Source organism: Papio anubis, chromosome 1 (assembly GCF_008728515.1).
Source record: "Papio anubis isolate 15944 chromosome 1, Panubis1.0, whole genome shotgun sequence".
In the NCBI taxonomy this organism is placed as follows: Eukaryota; Metazoa; Chordata; class Mammalia; order Primates; family Cercopithecidae; genus Papio; species Papio anubis.
The window spans coordinates 82,541,240-82,568,120 of NC_044976.1; the positions used below are offsets into that span (position 1 = coordinate 82,541,240).

General features: G+C 31.9%; 1 protein-coding gene across 21 annotated transcripts in view; it reads left to right on the plus strand.

Annotated features, from left to right (window-relative positions):
- PRKACB (protein kinase cAMP-activated catalytic subunit beta) overlaps positions 1-26,881 on the plus strand; it is a 166,308-nt gene that overhangs the window by 94,827 nt on the left and 44,600 nt on the right. For 4 of the 21 annotated variants that reach the window (XM_031650309.1, XM_031650328.1, XM_031650322.1 and 1 more), the window contains exons 2-5: positions 18,493-18,554; positions 21,450-21,578; positions 23,277-23,375; positions 24,351-24,433. In XM_031650309.1, the coding sequence (XP_031506169.1) occupies positions 18,493-18,554; positions 21,450-21,578; positions 23,277-23,375; positions 24,351-24,433 (373 nt within the window). Of the gene's footprint in view, positions 1-1,852; positions 3,367-3,402; positions 3,958-12,302; positions 12,327-14,043; positions 14,068-14,814; positions 14,824-18,492; positions 18,555-20,328; positions 20,979-21,449; positions 21,579-23,276; positions 23,376-24,350; positions 24,434-26,881 lie in introns of those variants that run through there. The other 17 variants (XM_031650319.1, XM_031650320.1, XM_031650301.1 and 14 more) reach the window with 15 other exon arrangements.

The window sequence follows — 26,881 nt, forward strand, 5'->3', positions numbered from 1 at the left end:
TTCTCCATCAATTCTGTCCATTTTTATTTTAGTACTGTGGGGGCTCTTCTGTTCAATGCATATGCATTTCTAATTGCCACATTTTTCAGATGTATTGACCTTTTATCATTATGACTGTCCTTTTTGTCTCACAATTTTTCTTGACTTAAAGTCTATTTTGTCTAATATTGATATAGGCATTCCAACTGTCTCGTGGTTACTGTTTGCATGATGAATCTTGTTTTTCTCCTTTTACTTTAACCTATTTATATCTATGAATCTAAAATGTGTCTCTTATAGATGTTATATAGTTTGACCTTGATTTTTATCCAATCTGATTTCTACCTTTTGATTTGTGTTTCTTCCATTCATAGTTAATGTAATTACTGATATGGTTGGATTTGTATCTTCCATTTTACTGTTTTCTGTCTCATAGTTTTTGTTGTTCCTCTTTTCCCTTTCTACCACCTTCTTTTCTATTATATATATGTAGTGTGACATTTTATTATTCTGTTTTGATTTTTAGAAATAAAATTTGAAAACATTTTCTTAATATCTGCTGTAGGGATTATAATACACATTTTATCTTGTCATAGTCTACTTCAGGATAGTACTGACTTAATTCTAGTGGAATAGAACTGCTTTGATCCAATATAGCTTCATTTGTTTTCCAAATTTGTGTTTTTACACATATATTTAGATATTTTATAAACACAGCAATGTAATGTTGTAATTATTGCCTCATACAACTTTAAGTCTCTTAAAGAAATTAAGAGATAACAGAAAAATTTTGTATTTATATAGCCTTTTATTTACATATTTACCATTTTTGGTGCTCTTCATTTGTTTCTGTCAATTTGAGCTACTGTCTAGTGTTATTTTCTCTCAGCTTTAAGGACTTCATTAGGTATTTCTGCTTACAACAAATATCCTCAGTTTTTTGTCTGGGAATGTTTCATTTTACCTTTATTTTTGGAGATAGTTTTCCTGGATAGAGAAATGTTGGTGGACGGGTTTGCTTTCTTGTTTCTTTTAGCACTTCATTTGTCTGCCTTCTGGCCCTTCTTATTTCTAATGAGAAGTCATTAATCATATTCTTTTTCCCCTGGACATGATTTGTCATTTTTCTCTTGCTGCTTTCATGACTTTTCTCCTTATCTTTCAACAATTTGACTATGATGTGTCTAAGTGTGGATCTTTTGGGTTTTATTCTAGTTGGCATTGGCTGAGCTTCTTGGATCCATAAGTTACTGTTTTCCATCAAATTGGGACATTTTCGGCCATTATTCCTTCAAATGTTTTCTCATCACCCTTTGTCTCTCTCCTTTTTTTCTAATTCCCATGAGAAGTATTTTGGTTCCCTTGACATCCCATAAATTTCTCAGGCTCTGTCCACTTTCCTCCTGTCTTTTTCTCTCTGTGTCCTTCCAACTGGATGATTTCTATTGATCTATCTTCCAGTTCAATGATTTGATCTTTTGCTCTTTTAAATCTACTGTTGTGCTTACTATACTGAGTTTTAAAATTTCAGTTAATTATACTTTTCAAATCTGCACTTTTTATTTTTAAGTAGTTTTTCTTTCTGTATTGAAAGTTTCTATATGTTGTTCATTACTGTCATGTTTTCCTTTAGGTATTTAGCATAGTTTTCTTTTAATTATTTTCATATATTTATAATAGCTATTTTAAAGTCTTTAAAGCCTTTGTCTGCTAAATTCTACACCTGGGCCCATTCAGGGACATTTTTTATTGACTGCTTTTTTTCCTCATTGTGGATCACACAAGTTTTTGTCAAAAATGTGTTTTTTAAAATAACATGTGATAGTAGCTCTGAATTTTGACTATTTTTTTCCCTGAGGGTTGGTTTTGTTTATTTTTTTATTAATAACTTCCTGTGTCTTAATCTATGGAATCTATATCCCTCATGATATGTGACTGCTGATTTCTCTGCTTAGTTTTTTTTCTTATTCTAATTTTTATTTTGTAACCTGGTTTCCTAGAGATTGTCCTGTGTCTCTGTAGCTTAATTGTTATTTGATGATTGATCAGAGGTTGCACTCAAACACTGGGCCCAGCCAGTGCTTATGGAACTGTGTGGGAATTGAGGAGCACGTGCAATATTTAGGCAGTTTGGAAGTCTGTACCAGCTTTAACTTTCCACTGGGCCCTCTTTCATCTCCTTTGTGCGCGTCATTACCTCCCAGTCAGATTGTATACAGTAAGGTGGGCAGACTGGGTAGCCTGGTGAATGTACATAGCCTCTGTCTGCCTGTCTCATCTTAATTTACCCTGTTATGTTTCTTGCTCTACCACCAATGTGCTGCTTAGCCCTACCAGGGCCATAGCCTTAGACTTGTAGAGCTGGGCACTTTCCTTATTAATTTCTTTCAGTTTGCATTCTTCGTTGACAGTATCACTAATGGGTTTTTTGGCGTCCACTCCAAATCAAATCAGCCCCTTCTCATGTCAGCCCCTTCCAGAAGTGAAGCTGCTAGTTTTCATGACCAGCCCTACCCTGGTAGAAGTACTGTCCTGACTGAGCTCTAAAGGAGTGGGAGCAGCCCCAGGCAAGAACATCTCTGACTCCCACTGTTTTTAGGCAGAGTTCAGTGGTTCCTCACAAATAAATGTTTCTCAATTTGTTGTTTATGACTGCTCAATTTCCAGAGCCATGAAATAATTGTTTTTGATAATTCTGTCCAGCTTCATAGTTGTTTCTTGGGGAGATTTCCTGACTTACTTCCACATCACCAAGTCCTGCTTCACATGGCAACTGTTAAAATGGCAAGTTCACATGCTGAAGTTCTACTTATCAAGGAACCATTCTATAGATTCTTTGTACCATTTTGGTACAAATTTTGGATCTCTGGTAATCAGAACAATCTGTTCGCCATGCTACTCAGTCAGCCCACCTTGCTATATACAATCTGTCATCTGAGTCCTATTTGATATGAGGAATTTTACATTTCTGCAATAATTGCCAGTAACTTTTTTGTGTAGTATTTTCTTTTGAATACCACATGGATGGCATCTGACACTGTTTGTAATGCTGAATTTAATGGAAGTTTACAAATAAGTTATTCTATGATTCTCCTTTAAAAATGCAGATATACATATATGTATATAGTATTATATCCTGTCTCTTCCGTAACACAGAATGTTTAAATGGTTAACATTTGTGCTGCAGTATAGCTTTCTGGCTCATGAAAAATGAAAGCTATCAGCGATCTGGGCAATAAGATTCATCGCCAATAGTCACTAGCAACAGCACACAGCATTTTAATATCAGCGAGGTCCACAGCTAGCAGTAAGAGCTGGTGTAATTGAAAGACGTTTAGGTGCAATCATTCTGCTGTTTGCTCCTTGCCAGGTTCAACATGGGATTGTGTGAGTATTTGAAGAAAACAGTAATTTTTTCATATCTTTGAAAGATGTAAAAAGCATAGATTAGTGCTTAAATTTAAGGAATATGGTAATTTAAAATCATGTGGCTCTAAAATAAAAAGGTATTTTATTTGTCTGGTTGATTAAAGCTTTAGAAAATCTACGCCTTGGATACAAGTGAACTGATAATTCTGGTCTAATGTTGCCGTGGTAACAACTCATGCTGATATAATTGAGAACATCTTATACATCCTGGTTCGAACATTTTCTCCCTGCCATTTTGAGTTGTTCTAGTGGTATATGAAGGAGGCTGGGATAACTAGCTTGAAAGAAATTCAATCTAGTTATAGACATCTTTGGCATTAATCTGATGTTTACTAGTGATATCTCATGCTAGGCAGTTATGCTTTGTTTCTAGGGGCTTCTCTTTTTAAAACAAAAGAAAGCTCTTTTCGTTTTCTGTGTGCTGCGTGCTCCAGTGTGTGTGTTTACACCATCGGTTCTTCTCCCTCTAGAGATTAGCATAACTCCCTTTGCTGTTGGATTGTTGTTTTGAGCAATATGTTTTGGAAAGGTTGCTTTTCATCATGAGTGGTAAGTATGCTCTCTGAGACTCTGCAGCTGTTTATTTTAAAATATATATTTATAAGAGGAAAAATTATTTTTGAAGGGACAGCTATGAAGCCAGAGCTACTGTGAATTATATTTTGCGGTGATGCTTTTGTACTTAGGCATTTTAGTAAATTGCCTTCAAAAACCAGTAAGAACTGTAAACAATTAATGTCACTATTAATAATCAATACCAATAACCAGTTTCTGATTTTCTTTATGGTTCGATTTATTGTATTTGTTGGGCACTGTTATTAATTGTGTTATAAATTAGTAAATAGACTAACCATAAGAGAGGATTTTCTTTTAGTATCTGATCCTGAAGATAATTAGTTTAACTCTCCTTTGATTAGCTTTGTCATCCTAATGCTAATTTTTGTTAGATTGTTTTTATTAGATTTTAAAAATAGTAATCTTGAAAATAAGATGCTGCCAAAATTTTGTTGATGTCTTGGTTGTTTTTACCTAAAATTTATTGAGAAATAAGGATTTAATGATGAAATAATTAGAGTATTTGGTTTTGTAGGTTTTGTTAAAATGTTTAATAAACAGTTTTTTGGGGAAATAGTTTTTTAGAATAAGTACACTTGTGACAACTAGTCTCTTTTTTATTGTAATGTGATTTATTTTTTCTAAATATTTCCAAAACTGTTTTTTTGAGAAAATATACTACAGTATGTACTGCAGTTTATCACAGGGTAAAAGCTGTCACTTCAAGCCAAACCTGCAGCTAAAAATAGATATCCTGTTGTTAGAGTGAAAAATATTTGCTTAGAGCATAATTCATTAGCATCTTTTGCTTAACTAAAAAATAAGATGCTTGGAAGTTAACATTTGATTCAGATATTTTTAGGAGAAGTAGAATATGGTTTCTCTGATAACATAACAGTCTTATAATTTGCATTTAAAAGATTTGGAATTGGAATTTAGAAACTGAAAGGTGGATTTTTGCTGTATAATGATAGAATTCAAAATTGATGAACCTTTTCTTTCATAACTGGAGATCACCTCATTATAACCAATAATCATTCTTTATCCTGCTGCAGTACAATATAGCTTAAACATTGTTATATATTTGTTTATAGAATAATACTAGGTATTAAAGGGACATTTTAACATGCAAAATATTAAGAATTAACTGGATTGTTGTTTTCCTGTTACTGAAATAGATCTTTCTGATCTGCTTTTCTAAATTTGAACTAATATTACAAAATCAACATAGCATTCCTTAGGATTTCTATGGATATCAAACTGAATATACCTGGTTATCATACGTATTTTTATTTGAATCAGGCCAATGTATCAATGTATATTTTCTCTTTGAAAATTTGGCATATAATCTAGAATCTTTAGGTAACCACTATGGTATTCTGGTGGTTTTACAACAGGATGGATTGGATTTAGCTGAAGAAAAATGTTGTTGCTTCACTATTGCTTTATTTTTCTTTAAAAAGCTATGCATTATAGATAGTATTTGATATATTTGATTATACTGGCCTTCTCTTCTAGCCATTTTATACCACAGTAATCATAGTAATCACAGCTAGGCATTCTGACTTTGTCGAGATTGCCCAATTTCAACTGATTTTAATCATGTCATAAATGGTTAAATGCCCTAGCCATTTCAAAATGTGGAAAATAAAAAGTGAAGTGTGGTTTTATTTGTAAAAATAAGCAAGTGCTAGGCCTTTTAATCTAAGTCTATAACTACACATGTGGTATTTTTGTGTACGTGGTACTTTTCTCGTTATAAGGCTATTCCTTTTATCCTTTGCCAATTAAATGTTGGTTTTCTCTGAGAATCCATCTTTGGCCTTCTTTTGATGCTACATTCTCTCCAAAAAATCTCATCCATGCCTACGTTTCAATCATTACCTGAACATTCAGTTCAAAAGTGGATTTTCTTTTATCATCCCTAAATCTGTTCCATTTTCATTGACTCTGATATCTGTTAATGATCTCACTGCCCATGCAGGAAGTGAAAACAGAAACCTTGGTCATTTCTAGCTTGTTTCTTACCCTCAGACATGAACTCAGTCATTAAGTTCTATTGATTCTACATCAGAAATCACTCAATATTCTCCAGTCTTATTGACTCTGGGAAGGCTTCTAGATCTCTTCTCAATCCTATTACAATAACTGCATCACTGGTGTCCCAGCTTCCAGTTTTATATCTTCCAGGCCGTTTTCCACACTGAAAGTTTTAAAATGCAAATGTGCCCATTTTTTAACCTAACGTGAAAACTTTCAATTATTCCCTATTGCCTTTAAAATAAAAGTTAAACTCCTTATTAGGTCATATGCAATCAATGACTTACCTTTCTGGTTTTATTTGCAAAATCTCTCTCACAAGTTTTGATCTAGCCATACTACATTACATATAATTCCTTGCTACCTTTCCATATTTATAGTCTTTATCATAAAAATTCAGAGAACCGGTTAGTATCTCCGACACTGACCCTGTAGAATTAGGTGATTTCTCTGTACTCCCAAAGCACACTTACAAACTATAACAATTATTGTATTATATTGAAATTATAAATTTGTGTGTCACTTTCTAATCTCTAAATGTTGAACTCTGGTCAACGATAGTGCCTTATTCATTGTATGTTTCTAGTAGTCACCCCAGTACCCCAAACACAGCAAGGAACCCAATAAATACTTATAGAATTAATGATAAACTAAATATAATTCATTTTTACATACTTGAACACTTTCCTTACATTGCCAATGAAAAATATTAGTGTGGGTTTTGATTTTTTTGGTTCAAAAAATACAGTAACCATAGTATTTACTTGTTCCTTCATCAACTTTGTAGGATGAAGTCATATAAAATGCTTAAGAAACCAAGTTGTACCAGTCAGTACCTTTATCTTTCTAGTATTTAAAAAAATTGGTCATAAGTGTGAAAAGAGCCTTCACTTTCTAAATGTTTTTCTTAGACCCTTTTTGTGAAGTTTTTGCTCTTGTTAAGCAAACAAGGTCTATAAAGAAATACTAAAGGAACCTCTCTAGAAATCAGTCAAACTATTGTAAGGCCCTTTTGTTTAGAGGATGTAGCGACTTACTCAAATAAGCTTAAGCAGAAGAAGGTACTGGTATTGGGATGCAGAGTATGTCATGGAGCTCAAAGGCAAAAGTAGAGTTGAGCTGTCCCAAAGAGGAGAATTGATTTGGAAAGCTGATTAGAATCATAATAGTACCTTTCTCAGTTTTTCTCTCTGAGATCACATGATGTCTTTACTTTTTTCCTTGTATTTGCTTTATTATCCTCACTGTGTAGTGAATAGGTTTCTCTGATGCTTGTGCAAAGTGGAGCTTAGTCATCTGAAAGTTTCAAAGTTTACGTGCTTTCCTAGTTTATGTGCTTATTGATATAACTAGCATCATTATATCAAAATCCTGGGTGAGAACCCTGGCCCAGCTGTAGTTGAGGGCAAATCTCTGAAAAAGAAGGCATGAATCTGCTATGAATTACAACACCATACAGACTTGAATACCACCAACACTTCATTAATTTCCCTTTCTGGATTCTGACTGAAAATCCTATAAGAAAAAGAAAATTGGGAAAGCAGTACATCATTTCTGAAATTAAAGATGGTTATTTGCCCAAATATGTACAAGATTTTGATGATCAGACTCCAAAGTCTAATTAACAGTTTTAATTTGAGTAGCTTTTCTTCATGGAAAAGAAATAAACAATAGTTTCACCCTCACTAACTTGGAGGGATGAGGAAAATAAGTGGAAGATCCAATACTGCTCATTACTTTCATTCTAAAACAGCTATAGTGGGACAACCAAGAATGTATTAGGCCATTTCAAGTTGAAAAGTGGACTCTCTTTAAATATAGAAGGCTCTTTCCTAACGTAGAAGGCATCACTACCAGCAAGGAATCCTATAGTCCTGGCCACATTCCCATTTATGAAGGTCACTGGATTACTTAACTGATAATGTAAGTATGTGTACACTAAATGATGTGAAGAGTTTAGTCTAACAGCACCTAAATAGGAAGTGAGAAGGGCCAAAGAAAAAACACTTACCTTATTTGGGGCATTTGTAAAGTTTTGAAAAGCTTATAATTGTTCATGAATGAATAAACAAGAAAAGCAACAATGCAGAACCTATAAAAGAGGTTATACACCATAAAACGATAAAGTCACAGTCTTCAAGAGGTAGAGAATGAACTTATATTTAGAAAATATTTGTGCAGGAAAGTATAACACAAAAAGTTATAGATTCCATCTGTGTTAATTCTTAAAATTTTAAGTGAGTATGGAGTTAGTGAACTAAGACATGAAACAAAGATATAACAAGAACCTAGAATGAAAAGATTACTGGCTGAGAGGCAGGAATGGAAAAGAAGCATAATGATGTGATAGGGAGAAGTTATAAGAAAATAAACCTGGCATTTTCAGAATATAAAGCTGCATTAGAGGCAGTAAAAAGCAGAATAATCACTGCAGAAAAGTAAATTAATAATGTGAAGATCTATCCAGATAGACCCTAATAGAATGTAGAGGAAATGGACAAGATAAAAATTATAAGATGAAAAGTATGTTAAATAAAAGCAGGACAAAAAATTTAAAAAGAAAATAAAAAGACATTTTACAAATTGAATGGATAGCATTCCAACAGAACAGAACAGATATAATTTATAGAACAGAAGCAATAATAAAAAATATGATTCAGGAAAACTTGTTAGTTGAAGAAAAACCTCAATCTGTAAATTGAAAGACCTCATTTTGCTTTGACAAGATTAACAAAGATGCCAGTACCTAAATATATCCTGGTGAGTATTTGGAATTTCCAGCATAAAAAAAATGAAGTCCATAAACATTCTGGTGTCTTTTTATCTTACAATCTGAACATGAAGCTTGTCCTATAAAGAAAGAAATCCAAAATTGGAGACTAGATAACTTAAAAATCTTTTCAGGCAGAAATTATTGAAGATCAACAGCACCTTGAAATGCTGAATAAACTGTAACAAGTGCCCTTTTAAATGAATACCTGAATTTACTCTTTAAGTGAATTCTAATTTAATTAGAATTAAAATAAATTCCCAAAGTGCAAAAATTGAAGTGGTAAATGAAAACCGGAGCTGTAAGGGGGAGCATACTTCAACTGCCCTGAGGACATTTTTAGACTTGGTGGGGCTTTCGTTTAAAATGGCCTCACAGAGATGGAAGACAGGTTGTTTAATGTATGCAGTTTAGGATTTCTTAGCACCCTTTATAAAGCTGGGATCCTGCAAGGATCATAACCTCAGTGAAAGCTTAGATTAGAAAGTAAAACCTCTCCACTGACAAAAGGAGAAAATAAGGAAGCTTGTGTTTCTTGGCTTGGGTTCCTGGGAGCAGGGGAGGGATGTGTGTGCATGTGTAGGATGCCTCTCCTGAGAATTTTTAATCAACTGCCTCCTCTCAAGCATGTTTCAGTTTTTAATCTGTATTAATTGTGTGGTCTAGGAACCACCAATAAAATACATTGCCAGAAGAGTTGCAGGCTTGTAACATATACTCTGTACCAGGCAGAAGCTAATACAAAACCCTTTACTGGGACACATCCTCAGACCAAGACCTGCAGGTTTCTCACAGATAAAGCCCCACTGAACTTTGTGTTCACAATCCAGAAACAAAAATAGACACACACACACACACACACACACTTACACACATACTGCAAATGATATTTAGATACAACAGGATTAGAACCTGCTAATAATGTCAGTAGACATAGTAAAATTATCACATATCTCTACTATATTAAATTAGTGACATAAAAATAAATATGAGGGAAAAAATGTATATAATTCTAACAGAGCCTTAAAATATACAAAACAAAATTGATCTATGTAGGAGAAATTTTATAGATATAGATAGAGAATTCTTACCCAGTAATTCAAGAATACACAGGAATATGTAGAACACTTACAAAATTAATCATATGACTAAACGTATTCAACAAGTTTCAAATAATTGATATACAGGCTACAGTATATCAATTCTTAATTACTTAATTACCACAAGGTAATTAAGTTCAATCAGTAATAAAAAACTTTTAAAAAATCACACAAATATATACATTTGGAGATTTAAAAATTTTAAATAACTTACCAAAGAATTAACTGGTAAATTTAAGGTGTAACTATGTATCAGAACTTGTGGGGTGCAGCCAAAGTGGATATAGAATTAAATTTTAAGTGCTTAAATTAGGAAAAAGAAAGACATTCATGATATAAGAAAACAAGTTTAAAAAGCCACATGGTTAATCAAAACAAGAAAGAAACTAATAAAGACATGAGCAAAGATCAGTGGGTAGAATAGAAAATAAAGATACATGAGAATCAAAGATTAGTTTATGGAAAAATATTTTAAAGGACTAATTAGAACTATACCTATTTTAAAAATTGAATCACAGAAACTTTATTCAGAACTTAACAAAATTAGGACTGGAGAGTTTTACATACAAGTTTTAGGAAACATTCAAAGAACAAAAATTTCAATCTTGTATGAAATTTTCCAGTGCATTGAAAAAGAGAAAACACTCTTAAATTCGTTTATGAATTCTAGGATAGTTTTACAAGTCAAGTATAGGAAAAGAAAATTAGTTAGATACATTTTCTCTGAAGTTGGGAATAGGAAAAGGATGCCCACTGCCATTTTTTCTGTACATCATTGCACTGTTAGTCATAACCCGAGCAGTAAAACAAGAAAAGCATGGACGGAGCCAAATTGTCATTATTCACAAATGATTTGTGATTAGTTACATAGAAGACTCCAGTGAATCTACCAATGTGATTTCAGAATTGATAGGAGTCTGGCAAGATTGCCAGACATAAAAAACAAAATCAATATATAAACATCAGCTATGTTCTATACATCAGCAACAAACAAAAAAGGTAATTTTTTAAAATCTACCTTTTACAATAGCAACCAGAGTGCTAAATAACCTAGGTATAAATCTAATAAAAGTGTAATAAGACCTTTAAGGGAAAAAGTATAGAATTCTACCAAGGGATATTTACCTAATCTTTAACAATAAGATATGATTTTTTATACTCATTAGATTAGCAAAAAATGGAAAGTCCAACATTAACAAATTTTGTTGTGGATATAGGGCATCAAGGATATGGTGGAACAATAAATTGATGCTGCCATTTATTGAGCCATTTGTTACTGCCAAAGTTGATACTGTGCATTCCTTATCATCTAAGAATCCATTCTTAACTCTATATTGTCGGGTAACAAGACAAAATATTTGAATTCAGGCCTTTCTGGAAAATCCTTGACATATGATTGTAGTAGATATAATACTCCTACAGGAAAAAGCTTTATTGAACAATTAAGGAAGTAAAATATACTTCAAGGAGCATTTCAGAGGTTGCCTGGGTCATTAGTTTTATGACTATAAATTTACTTTGAGTTTTCATTACAAAATTATATAGGAAACATCACTAGTCAAACATGGTATGGATGGCCTACAAAATCCACAACATCCCCAGATGGAGAGCTGTTGGGAGAGAAAGCATGTACATATGATTAGTTGTGAATGAATACATTGTGTGAATTCATAGTGTATCCATCTATCCATGTAGATGTGAGTCAAATAAGTTAATGTATTTCTATTAGAATGATTATTTAAATATATGTCTCATTAAAAGTTAATATTTTTCCATATAAAACTATAATAAAAATTTTTATTTTTCACAGTTTAGTGAGTCAATTATGCTGTTCCCTTGTACTAAGACTTGATGAAAAATTAACAAGTAATAAAACACAGAGAGGAAAGAAGAGTAAAATAAATATTGTAATAGGAAGTGTAACTTTCATTGCCTATTAAACTTGCAAATAATCATATATATGTGACTTTAGTCTTTATAGAAAGGCTAATTAATCATCTTAGAAATCAAAAGTAGGCATAGTCCAATCCAATAAACTGTACAATTACAACTGAAGTATTAAAGTTGTTTTTAATACCCACTATCATTTTTAAGGTTATAGTGAATTTAGTTTGAATCAGTATGTTTAATATGATGAGGCAAGTAAAGTGCCCCTTCAGCAAAGTGAACACAATTATTCTTCAGTTTCAAAGGATAGAAGATGATAATGTATTAGCACATCTCCAGAGAAAAGTTTTGGTTGGTTTTAAAAAAAGGATATCCAAAGAATTTCTTGTAATCCTTATATAAAACATTTGGTATGTATATTCAATTGTTATATCATTCTATTTCTATGTGCAGTACAGTAGCAAACATGTATAGATGGGTAATTTCTTGTAGGTATGTTATTTTATATGTTATTTAATCTCTGTTTATTCTTTTTGATCAAGCACGCAAATCATCAGATGCATCTGGTAGGAAAACCTTTTTTTACAGAATAATTCTGTTACTTTGATTATTATAAGCTAAATTTTTATGAGATATTTTGTGGCAATTAGAATATTTTGTGTGAGTTTTTATAGTTCTGTTTACTGAAAATATTTTTAGTGTGTATGTATGTGGGGAGGGGGAGAGTATTTTTAGAAATACCAAATAGAGCTCTAAAGAGGTAGATGTTTGGATAGGGGTGGAAGAAGACAGACTAATGCATTTTCCTAGATTTACACTTTCCAGAGATTTTGGCAAGATTTTGGAAGAAATTGTTCTCTTCTGTTATTTAATGATAGAACTTGGTATTTGCATAGGTAACTTACTTTAGTTTCCATCCTGTTTTGTTCTTTCTGGCATACACTAAATAATTATTAAATAGAATAATGCTTTTATTACGGTAAAGGAGAGAGATGAAAATAATGACAAAGACAGTAGAAGGAACATGAATTATTATCTTCTCAGTAACACATTTTTAAACTGTTATTATAAAAATGACACTATTAAAAACACATTATTGTTTGTGGTTCCTAATATTTTATCTTTCTCTAATAGAAAATTTTCAATAGCCCTGTTCCTTATTCCCTACATAAATAGCCATCAAGGTCTAACATACTGAGACCTCTAATTCTCATCATCCCTCATTATTTTATCTGATTCCCCTCTTCCTTAGCAAAAGATCTTGCCTTCTATTTCCAGGGAGAAATAGAATCTAGCAACTGTGAACTAACTCGGTTTACTCCTGTTTTTACCCATGCATTGAAAAGCACATCACTATGCCAAAAGAATATCTCCCTGATTCGGCACCTGCTTGCCTGTGCACTTCATCTCCCACTGATGTTTTACACGTACCCAATGCTACAGTTATTACAAGTCAGTTGCTGTTTCCTGGATAAACCATGCTCTTCTTCCTTGCCATTTATATAAGATCACCTCAGCCTAGGAGGTCTTTTTCCCCAACTTTATCTGCCAGAGGAGTTCTTTATCTTTCAAGATTCAGCACAAATGCTGTGTCATCTATTATGCCTTACCTTACTGTCCAAGAATTTCCCCCTCCCAGCTCTCACAGCACCTTATAATTGCCTTTGTTGTAGTCTTTGTCCCATTCCATTATGATGATTCATGTGAGCTTCTCATTTCCTTAACAGTGGAAATATGTTTATTCTTTGTAGTATTCAGAGTCTAGCTCAGAATCTGACACCACTAAATGGTGCTCAATAAATATTTTGAAAGGATTGTTAAACCAGCACTGAGGAAGTGGAATGACTGAAAAATACTAAAGTCTTTCAAAAGGAAGAAACCAGGTGTTATAATGCATAATGTCTTTCCTACAGTATATTTTGACTGAATAACAGAACTCCAGAGATGGTATTGCAATAGTTACAGGATATGTATGTCAATACTTGCTTTTTAATATTGTTGTTATGAGGACTATTGTTGTGAGAACTTAAAGTTTTTGTTAGTTGTTTTAAGGAAAATAAGAAGGTTATTGATTTTGGCACTAAACAGTAGTTACTGATTTTTATTTCTTTACTCTTTAATTTTAAGATAACTTATTTGAATACAGATAATCAAATAATTGTATTTCTACATTAACATTTTATTTCTGTATATGGTATTCTGAAAAAAAGCGTATTGGTGACTTCATGCTAATATGTTATTCATATAATTTAATCATTGTCTAATTTATTTTTTGGACACAAGCTTGCTCCTCTTCAGAAATATCTGGTAGGCAATTACTTTTTAATAAAACAAATGTTACCTTTAAAATTTTTTATTTATTGTTTGCAAGTTTTTATTTTCCTTATAAAGTATACATTTTAAGTATATCAAGTTAATAAAATATTTTCATTGATGAAGGAAATAGTTTGTTTAGTTTTGTTGGGTTTTATCTATATACATGATTTATATTGCAATTTCTTGTGTGATTATTTTAGAAAGAATAATTATAGCACCATGAAACAGTAAAAGATGTACAAGGTAGTAGAAGAAAGATTAATAAAGAGTAATAAAGTAAAAGAAAGATAAATAATAGAAGAAAGATTTATAAACTCTTAATACAAAATATGAATGATACTCAAGAATTGGATAATGGTATACTATGACTAATAACATACTCTTTTTATGATATGCAGTAACCTAGTTTATCTTACACAGCAGCCAAAAAAACTAATAAATACATTTGTTAAATGTTAATAGTGAAACATTCTTATAGTAGAATTATCTGAATTATATGGGATGAAGTTATGCTGTGCGTGAATTTTCAGTCAGTTTTCCTAATGTTTAAAATAAACTTTAAAATCTGATTTTTAAACTGTATTCTATGTGTAAATACATTCACAAATTTGAGGGGGGATAAGAACTAAGTTGTGTTTTTATGAACTTGTGAAAATGCATAAATATTGTCTCTCTTTTTTTTTCATCTCTTGAATGTGGGTGAATGTTCCTGCAAACAAATCTTGGGTGAACATATAGATTCCTTTGGTATGCTCATTTCCTTTAGAATGCAATGTGATAGACTCTTTAAATCATACAAACAGAAAAGATATATAATTGAAAATGTATACTTTTGGGAATAAATTTTTTGTGTGTCCTCTTTTTTGTAACATCTAGTTTGTTCAATTATTTACCAATAGAGAATAAAATGTATTTCAGAAAAATCATTCTTCAAAGTATTTTTTTCTTAAGAAGAGTTACTAATCACTGTTAGATGCTTTGGAGATAGGTACCTATGATCACACAGTTAGGAAGTATTAGAGTGAATATTCTAACTCAGATGTGCCAAGCTCCAAAACCATCATAATAGTTTAAATGGTTAAATGTAGATATGGCTTATGTATTAGAACACAATAAGTAAACTAAAAAATTGAGAACTTCAAACTATATACTTGATAGGGAATTCTGGGTTGAATGTAGAGCAGTATTTGAATCTGGCTGTCTCTCTCACATCTTATTTTATTAATTAGCTGCCAACACTTTATTTCAGTGGATAGAAATTATTTAAATTACCAGAGAAAAGAAAAGCATTTAGAAGCTACATCCACCAATATCTAAACGTAATAAAATTCAAAGCAAATACACGTGGTTTTAGATTGCTTATTGTTTTAGGGTTACACATAATCCAATATATTGTGAAATATTTTATTTTTGGTAGATTTGTTATTAAAAGATGTGTATTTTGATTAACTTATATTTTTACAAAGATTAACTATGTTCATCTTTGCACCTACATAGTACACATAAAAACTAGAGATTTCATATGTGTAAATATTGTTATATGAGAAAAAATGTTTCAGGAACAGGTTTTCCTCATGGAACTATTTAAGAACATCATACTTAGTGCCCATCCTTTAATGTACTCAAAAAGACAATCCCTTTATATGTTGAAGTAATTCACAAAATGTAATATATTTAATTAATGCTCATTTCTGATAATTTTCACATAAGACCTTTATAAAAACGTTTACTTACTCTCTACAGTATTATTTGACAGTAAACTCAGGAACATTGATGAATACAGAGAATATTTTAAAGAATTTATTGCATATTCTATTAGTGAATAAAACTAAATAATACCTGAAATTTTTCTTTTAGCTTATCACCAGGCAGGGAAAAGAAATTTTTTTCAACTTACCATCTTTGACAAATACTGTCAGTCCTTCCTTTGATCAGTTACTTTTTTCTTAACTCCAGATCCACTTAGCATAAAGTGACAGGAGAAACTGAAACAGGATGTTGTTTGTTTTTTTTTTTTTACCTTCCCTGACTCTTTTCTTTGTCTCTAAATTATTTATACTCATGTAGGCATCTGGAGAGTTTATATTGCAACTTGATGTGCAAGTTCTTTTTTTTTTTTTTTTTTTTTGGAGACTGAGTCTCGCTCTGTCGCCCAGGCTGGAGTGCAGTGGCCGGATCTCAGCTCACTGCAAGCTCCGCCTCTGGGTTCCCGCCATTCTCCTGCCTCAGCCTCCCGAGTAGCTGGGACCACAGGCAGCGCCACCACGACCAGCTCATTTTTTGTGTTTTTAGTAGAGACGTGGTTTCACCGTGTTAGCCAGGATGGTCTCGATCTCCTGACCTCGTGATCCGCCCATCTCGGCCTCCCAAAGTGCTGGGATTACAGGCTTGAGCCACCGCGCCCAGCCGATGTGCAAGTTCTATAAATAAAAGATAACTAAAAATATTTTTCAGAAGAAACAAGAGGTATATTTTGGGAATCACAAATTGTTTTTTCTTAAATGCCACAGTGCATGTTGCAATAAATTATGTTTTTAATTTAATTTATAGCCATCATGTCCAAGTGAATGCCATGTGCAGATATGTCTGCTCCATGTGAAAAAAAGAAAATCTTACCTGTAAAACTACTCTTTTTCTTTTGTAACTAGCACTTTAATTTTTAGAAGCAAGGATGACTTGAACCATCCTAAATTCCAAGAAAAAATAACAATTTGGCCGGGCACAGTGACTCACACCTGTAATCCTAGCACTTTGGGAGGCTGAGCCAGAAAGTTCACTTGAGCTCAAAAGTTCAGTACAAGCCTGAACAGCACAGTGAGACCCTCGTCTCTACAAAAAATAAGAAAATTAGCCAGGCATGGTGATGCACATCTGTAGTCCCAGCTACTCAGGAGGCTGAGGCAGAAGGATTGCTTGAGCCTAGTAGTCTAGGCTATAGTGGACTGTGATCATGCCACTGTACTCCAGCCTGAGTGACAGAGCAAGATCCAGTCTTAAAAAAAGTAATAAAAAGAAAAGAGAAAAATTTGCCACCCTTAATCCACCCCTCAGGAAGAATTACATTATATTTGGATGATTAGGTGAAATTCTTTGATTCATTGTTTAAGTGCATGAGATTTTCCTACAATGGGAAAGTTCTAGTTTAAAAATTATTTTTCTCAGTTTTTCTAAAATAGGCATTCTGAGAGTATTTTACAGTAAAATACAAAGGATACTTTATAGAAAGTACTAAAATAATGTCTTCAGAGATTCATACTCTAATGTTACTTAAAAACTAATGTCTGCTCTTGGAGCCTGTCATCATCATTTTGAAATCTCAAAACATTTAAAATGCCAGAAGCCTTTTTGGTTAGTAACGGTGTTTTCCCAAAGGTATGACATTGGTATGACATTTATAAAGGAGGAAAAATAAAGTATGTTTTAAAATAGGTACCTGTCTCACTTCAATACTACTGTATCATTGGGAATCTTAAAGAATCTGTGAGCCCTTCACTAGTATAGTCAGGTTTTATTCTTATACCTAAAGATATGAACAACAATACATTTTGTTAATGCTATTTTATCTCTTTGGAATATTTTTCCTATTTGTTTTTAAACATCTGAAGTTGTTTTCTAAGATAGCTTTTGAAAATGGGGAAACTTTTAACTGGTTCATCATTTAATTTACAAATTTAAAACTTCAAACCATAGCTCTGTAAAATAATGTGGCTATTTTATACGTACATTATTAATCAATATATAAACATTTGGTTTTGAATTGCTTTAGTTTACATTTTAAATTGAGTATTCAGACATTTAGTTTATGCTGCAAATTTAGAATAAGATTGTTAAACTGGATTTTTTGTTGTTGATGTTTTGTTCTGTTTTTAAGTCTTTGTTGGTGTCCTTTATGTGCTAGTCTGTGCTTTTATTTTTTCCCTTTGCCATTAGTAAAGAGAATACAAATCTAATACATAACATAAATCCTTACACCTGAAAACAACTCTTTATCAAAATCAACTATTTTTGAAATTCCACAAATCAGTAGGTTAATGTTCTCCAGATGTTTTAAATTCTTGTATCTAAAGGCTCTATTAATATCACTGATGGCGTTTTTACGTCACTATTTTGTCCTAAATTAATTTCTGACTTTCTTACATTACTTTCTGCTATGTTTTCAGGAACAGAATTTTTGTTATGACATTTGAAATTATCAAAGTGGTTTCCTTATAGAACAATATTAGAGAATCTTAGAGATTTGAGAAGGTTCTTAGAGATACTAAATAGCTCTTTAATGTATCATCGTGATAAATATACATTTTATCACAATAGATGACATGTCTTTTTTAAGCAAGAAAATATATGCAATATAAATATTCTTATATATATTGTAAATATTCTTACAAGATAAATTTGTTTTTATATGTATATTTTCAGTGAAAGAGTTTCTAGCCAAAGCCAAAGAAGACTTTTTGAAAAAATGGGAGAATCCAACTCAGGTAAGGAATATTTAGATTTTTCTACAATTAAAAACCTTGTGTTAATAAAATCATGATTCTTGCCTAAGAAATGTATTACTTCAGAAATTTTAATTTTCATGTGGTATTAGTAAACAGAAGCTTAAAATGGGAATTTTGCCATAGTTATACTTTGATGTATTAATTAATAATCTTAATGTATACCTAAATTACAGAAGGAACTAATTTCCAGTATAATACCTAATTATAAATTTGATACTGATTCCAAGTTGCTATAAAATCTTAATATTTTCAAATATATTAATTTTGAATCATGCCTTTGATAGCATACTTACAATTTTTATTAATTACAAAAATAAGAGTCCTTATGTACAGTTTAAAATTCTCAATCATAGAGAGTTTGGCTATCAACAACATCCCTGGTAGATGGGCATCTTTTTTATCATCATTTTGATGGGGTATGTTCTATATTGTTTAAGTATTTTAGATCTTAACTAGGATCTAAAAACTATGTAAAAAGCCATCTATACTTTATAAAAATAATATTTTTGGAGTTATAAATAATGAATGAATTTTAATAGTAAATTAAATTTTGTTATACTTCAAGTTCTGGGATGCATATGCAGAACATGCAGGTTTGTTACATAGGTATAAACATGCCATGGTGGTTGCTGCATCCTTCAACCCATCATCTACATTAGGTATTTCTCCTAGTGCTATCCCTCCCCTAACCCCCCACCCTGCAACAGGCCCCAGTGTGTGATGTTCCCCTCCATATCCATGTGTTCTCATTGTTCAACTCCCACTTATGAGTAAGAACATAAAGGTCAAAAAAAAAAAAAAAGGAAGTCATTATTTGAAAAAGATATTTGCACACGCATGCTTATAGTAGCACAATTCTCAATTGCAAAATTGTGGAACCAACCCAAATGCCCATCAATCAACGAATGGATAAAGAAACTATGATAGAATACTATGCAGCCATAAAAAAAGAATGAATTAACACATTTGCAGTGACCTAGATGAGATTGGAGACTATTATTCTAAGTGAAGTAACTCAGGAATGGAAAACCAAACATCATATGTTCTCACTGTTACGTGGGAGCTAAGCCATGAGGACACAAAGGCATAAGAATGATATAATGGACTTTTGGCACTTGGTTCGGGGAGAATGGAGGGAGGTAAGGGATAAAACACTACAAATATGGTGCAATGTATAATGCTCAAGTGATGGATGCACCAAAATTTCACAAATCATCATTAAAGAACTTGCTCATGTAACCAAATACCACCTGTACCCCAATAACTTATGGAAAAACAAAAAATATTATAACCAAAAAAATTAAATTTTGAAGGTCTTTTCTTTCTAGCTCAAAAGTTTTTATTTCAAGTATTTTCTCATTGAAGAATTCTAAGTAAATGTTTCTTAAAGATGCCATTACTACCAAGATTTAGAGTATGACCTATAAGTTAAAACATAGCCACAAAGATTAAACATACAAAATATTAGACATTGTGTAACATGAAACAATAAGAGAGGTAAGGAAGATAACGTATTTTTATAATACAAATAAAAGCAATGAAAAAAGCATAAAGAGCAGAAACACATATTCTGTTGTCTGTTAATAAAATTTGTTTTCATTATTTGGTTGGGACTATGGTGAACATTTTAATCCACCTATGTTGATAAAACCTAAACTTAAATATTAATTCAGTCAGAATTAGAAGGGCTTTTTGTGTTGATAAAAAATCTTATAACCACTTTAAATTATTTTAAATTTTAAGCTGCAAAATCAAAATATGAAAACAAGTTATAAGTGAAACAGAATTGCCTGCTCTCTGTAATGATCCAACAGGAAGCTAAAATGGGTCTCAAAAGGCAAGGTTTGATTTGAAATACAGATAAAATCCAACTACAGTGAACTGTAATACCTATACAGATTCCTCACTGGATAAAGAATCATATTGCATCACATTTTTCTCAAGCTAAACGCTATATACTGGGCCTTCAGAATATTTTTCTGATATTTTCATGGAGTTCTTTGCAATGAAACCTATTAAACAAAAGGGTTAGCAATTACTACTTGTTGCTGTTTAACACATAATTTGTTCCTAATAATTTTCATTTTGTTGTGGCAGGAACAAATTTAATAGATTGATGCCTCCAATTATTTGCTTCTGTGCTGTAGTCAAAGCCAAACAAAGATGTTTCCTTATAACAAAACATCTATTCAAGAAAAAAAGAGTCTGATTATTGTTCTGGGATGCTGGCTTTTGGTTCTTTGTAGAATGAGGAATTCTTCTTTCCTTATTGTTATTGTTTTAGATAATGCTGTGGTTTTATAACATAAAGAGAGAAAGCCACTAGGCTCTCTCATGCTGCTATTATCTTGTTCTATAAGCTTATATAAAGACAGAAATGAAGCAAGACTGATTTCTTCACAGGTAACTTTAGTGAAAGAGCTCTAATCCCTCAGTTTATCTATTCATTACAGTTATTTGCAAGTGCATTAAGTCTGTATGGCTTCTATGACTCTTTGTCAGTATGTCTCTGGTCAGTTTGTAATTATTAAAATATGAAACTCATTTATGGGAAGTTCAGTACTAAGATTAAAGTCCAATACTAGAAATGCATATTGTAATATAATCTTTAATATTTCAGCTGAGGCTCTTATTTCCTCCTATTAGTATTATGCTCTGTTTTCCAATACATTCTGTCCTCAGATATTAAATCCCTTCTTATTCAAAGGGAAAAATAGAATCGATAAACTGGAATCTCAATAGCCTTTTTGTATTGCTTTTAAATGGATAGTTATCAATGGGATTATCCATTATGATTATGTATTATTAAAGCATTTATACTTCCCATAGTGTTTTTATGAGAATTTTAAGTTTTATTTATGTATTTACATATAGAATAATGCCGGACTTGAAGATTTTGAAAGGAAAAAAACCCTTGGAACAGGTTCATTTGGAAGAGTCATGTTGGTAAAACACAAAGCCACTGAACAGTATTATGCCATGAAGATCTTAGATAAGCAGAAGGTGAGTGTATTTGTTGTTATTTACTTTCAGGGTAAACTTTAGTTTTATCAGCCAGACTATTAAACAGATTCAGTATAATGACTTACCATTGACACCTTCAAATAATTATATTATTAAATTTAATTTTTATTCCTATTTTTTGTAACTATATGATGCATAGTTAATATACATTCAGCCTTTCCATATCCATGGGTTCCACATCCATGGATTTAACCAATCACAGATTGAAGATATTTGGGAAAAAAATTACATCTATACCTAACATGTACAGACTTTTGTTTCTTGTTATTTTTCCCTAAACAATACAGTGTAACAACCCTTTACATAGAATTTAAAATATATCAGGTATTATAAGTAATCTAGAGATGATTTAAAGTATCTGGAGAGTGTGTATAGGTTTTATGCAAAGCCTCTGTCATTTTATATAAGGGATTTGAGCACCTGGGCATTTTGGTTTCTGCTGTAGGTCCTGGAACCAACCCCCAGGGATACTGATGGACAACTGTAATTTATTGTGACAATTATGGACTAATTTGTTTTCTAACTATTACAGAAGTTAAAATGTGTACAGTAGTGACCCAACCACTTCATGTTACAGATTTTGAAAACCTGAGGCCCAAAGATTTGAAAGCATCTCCAGAGTCAGAAAGTTAGTTAAATAGAAGGCCTAGATTAAAACACAGATTGACTCCTACTCAATTTTTTTGCTCAATATTATCAGTATACTCCTAATTTTATATATTAATACCTGGCTTCTATCTTTAATTACTTTTCTTATTTATGTTTAACTTCTTGACATCTGTGACTGTCCTCACATTGACCATTAGACTCTGGCAAGAAAGTATGCCACCTTCTAATGATTTACACATATAAAAGAAAATTATTTATATGCCTTGCTAAGGTCACCACTTTTAAAATTCAAAATAGAATCACATATGGAATAGAATTACAATCTTCGTGAAGTTAAGATAAATTACTTTCCCCTTCTATTGAATAGAAAATCTAGAGGAAGCCTAAGTCTGAATGACCTAGGATACAAAGATAGTTTTTGTTAAAAAGGTAGTTTTTTTCCCCAATATTTTGTGCATCCTCTTCTATAGCGATATAAAATAAATTTTTAGAATTTATACCTATATTTATTTAGATATTATAAAATGAAAATTGTTCATTTTTACTCACTATTTTTCAATTATGGGCTTTCTCTTCATTCTTAATTTTCTTATTCATCTTCTGAAGTATTTAAAGTCAGTATCTAGTTATTGCAGAGATTTGAGCCAGCTTTTACAGAGGACTTTGAGTGATTAGGACGTTAGTATTTTCACATTAATTTTTAAATTACTTTAAGTAATTATATAGATATATGTTTATTTAAGTATAATTGACATAACTAATTTTTAAAGTAATTTCTTATGGGTTTGTTTCTTATTCCTACTTAGCTCTCACTTCTTAATTGAAACTGTAGTTGATCTTCCTAAGACCAAGTTTTAAATCCTCTATTAGGTTTTTATTTGAATCCTGTTATTAAAAGTAATGGCAAAAACCACAATTACTTAAGCACCAACCTAATAGTTGGTAATTGTTATTCTCTTCCTTATCCAATTCTAACAATTTTCCTTATCCAAGTTTATTACATTTTTTAAATGATAACTTTTTAATTTTGCTTAAATACATTAAGAAATATTTGTCTCTCAATTACAGGTTGTTAAACTGAAGCAAATAGAGCATACTTTGAATGAGAAAAGAATATTACAGGCAGTGAATTTTCCTTTCCTTGTTCGACTGGAGTATGCTTTTAAGGTAAATTTTAGTAATATCTAAATAAGATACTTTCAACCTAATATGCTTTTTTTAAGATGAAACTATAAATAGGATTCTAAACCAGATGATAAACCTAAAAAATATAAATAAAACAAATACCTCTCGAGTTTGTGTAATTAAATCCTGTTGTGCTTATAACTTAGATAACATTTGAAAAGGTTTTGATTCTCCCTGGAGAAATTGTTCAAAGGTGATACATGCAATTCTTCATGAGATGGTATTACAAAAAGAATTACTCCAATTTATCAAAAACCATAGGGATATCTTATTAAACAATTCTTATGCAAATTAATATACCCAACACATTTTCTACTTTTATTAAGCCCTTTTTGCCACTATCTCATCTTCTTTTACTTAGTAATTTGAGTTCTAGTCTTTTCACTTATACAAAGCTGAATAATTTTTGTTCCATTATTTAAGTGTCTGAAAAATTGTATAAGAGTTATTATTTAAATTGGCCACTTTTCAGTTCTTCGGAATGATACTGGCATCTTTCTGCAATATTTAATCATATGAAACATTTTAATCTTTTTTCTCCTTTATTCTTTAAATTAAATTAAGACCTATGTATTTAAAATATTAAAACCATTAATCTTTTATACATAAAGTGTAAATATTCTTACTTTTTCAAATTGTTTTTTAACTTTGTTATTCTTTTGCATATATTATAGCATTATTTCTTTGCCTGAGCGTTTAATTGTTCAAGAACTAGATGTTCTCTGCAAGAAAAGGAAGAGCAAAAGTCCCAGACTAATTTGTGGCAAAAATAACTAGGAGGGGAAAAATATAAGTGTCTTTGTATAGAAAAACTAGAGCATGTTCCATTTATTCTTTATTTCTCAAAGTTATTAATCTGTCAGAAAGATGTTAAATTTTTCTAATTCAACATGGTATAATATTGAAATAATTTTTACCTAAGTTGAATAATTGTATTTCCTTTTTATTTGTTCATAGGATAATTCTAATTTATACATGGTTATGGAATATGTCCCTGGGGGTGAAATGTTTTCACATCTAAGAAGAATTGGAAGGTTCAGGTAACTAATGCTTTTGTCTTCTTCAAATCTTTATAGGCTTGTGTTGTTTAACCAGATTTTTAAGTTGATGCCAATATCAAAAACTTATTTTGTTTGATTAATATTTTGGCCATTTGAAGCATTAGGTGGAAACAAAGAGGCTACATCATACACAAGTTTTAAAATTCAAATAAAAGGACTTCGAAGCCAATTTAAATGTTATACTTTTGGTAGATATTGTGAGGGTCCACTACTTGAATAGTTTTCAGAAAATGCAAAAATTAATTGAATTTTAAAATATCAACATTTATTAAACAAATATTAATAATACAACTCCAGGACAGAGGATTGTTTTAAGGATCCTTAAATATATATATAGAAATATATAGAGAAATAATAATAATGGTATTATGGTAATAAGATTATAAAAGTTTGTTTTTCACAAATTTAATTCTCCTTAAAGTTCTTGCAAAGTTTAGTTTTTAAAATACATACATAATTTAACAGGAGTTTGTACCTCATAAGGTTATGACTAATAAGATCTCACAGTTATTAAAATAGGTTATAGAATCTGATAGTTTTGCCTGTACGTAATAGTTTGTAAGCTTCTACTATTCATTAATAATCACTAATAGAATAAAGCTAAAATAAAAAACAGATACAACTTCATTCAGTATAGTATGTTGAAGTAAAAAATGTAGAGACAAATCTCTAAATTCAACATTTTATTGAGGAAGCAAGAATTGCAGTTTGAGGCATATACACAGACTAGGTGGTCTTCAATGTGTCTACAAAACAAAGAAAAGGTTGGAGGTTTTATAAAAATAAATTTTATATTTATTTGTTTGGAAACAAAGTTTACTAGCACTAGTTAAGTTTTGGGGAGCTGGCAAGCTCTGATTGGTGAGTGACAGTGGGGGGTCAAACTCGGCTAAGAATTGCAGTAGATTGTCTCAGTAGCTGTTAGAGAAAACTGGTTTCAGGTTACAATGGGCAGTTTCAGCAGCTAGGCTTGTGGAAAATTTAATTCTTTTTTTTTTTTTTTTTTTCTGAGACAGTCTCCCTCTGTTGCCCAGGCTGGAGTACAGTGGTGCCATTTTGACTTACTGCAACCTTTGCCTCCTGGGTTCCAGTGATTCTCTTGCCACAGTCACCCAAGTAGCTGGAACTAGAGGTGCCCACCACCACATCCGGCTAATTTTCATATTTTTGGTAGAGACAGGGTTTCACCATGTTGGCCAGGCTGGTCTTGAACTCCTGATCTCAAGTGATCCACCCTCCTTGGCCTCCCAAAGTGCTGGGATTACAGGTGTGAGCTACCACACCTGGCCTTAATTCTTGGAGCAGGTGCTGTGTGCCCTGAGTGCTTTATTCCCCTGGCCCCTCAACTCTGATTTATTTGGGTATGATGAGAATGACTAATTTGTGTAATCAGCTTTCACATTTTTCCCTTTTGATCAAGATCTTTCTCTGAAAGCATTGCTTATCAACCATCTTGAAGTTAGGCTTAATTATTCCTTGGTTCTGGGATGGACTTGGTCTAGTTGTCTCTGTCACACATATGAGAGAAGGTATTGTGGGGTTCTATGTAGGGACCTGGGCCACATTCAAGTAACCAAGAGGCCAGAAGGAAAATTTTTCTCAAAGTAGATTTTTGTCTGGAGTCCAGCATCGAATTCCTTCTTATCACTTCCATAGGTTTTAGCAATCATCTTTAAGTGTTGGGTTAATGTTATTCTGTTGGGATGGCTGCCTTTACAAAGATTAGATAGGCATTAAGAACAAAGCTTACAAATGATAGTACAAAAAAATTAACAGCATAGTAAAATTTATTTGTGCAGTGCTTTGGAACTAAAGCCTGGGCCTAAGGGCAAAACACTAAACAAATCAAAGGACCAGGGGAAACTGGTAAGACCTACTATAGCCATTGACTAACATTTTATGACTGGGTTGAACTAAAGCAGAGAATGCCAGACTTTGCAAGAGGAACCACCAGCAAAATTAAACAAAAAATTGTGTTAAGGATATTGTCAATGTTGTGGACTAGATGAACTGAAAGAATTTCTTAAGTCAGGTTTTGTCAATGGCTATAGCAGGTCTCACCAGTACCTATAACAGTTACTGATTGTGAATTTTAAATTACAATATTATTTGGTTAAGTGAAAAAGACAGGCATTAAGAGGGGTAAGAGTTTCACTACAATATGGAGTCCTGTTCCAATGTCTTGAGAAAAGCTGTTCACACCATGGAAAACATCAATTTTTTTGGTCTTGTTTACAGTTTAAACGTCTCTGGCTATGACTTTGGGCAGTTTGATGAACTTACTTTGTGGCCCATACATCAGGCATGAGACTTGTTTCTTAAAATTTACATAGTTTCAGCTTACAGGGCTTCAGGAACAGAGCGGTTCTCATTTTAACAATTTTATGGAAGAAAGTTCGATTGGAGTAACCTAGAAGAATTGAGGAC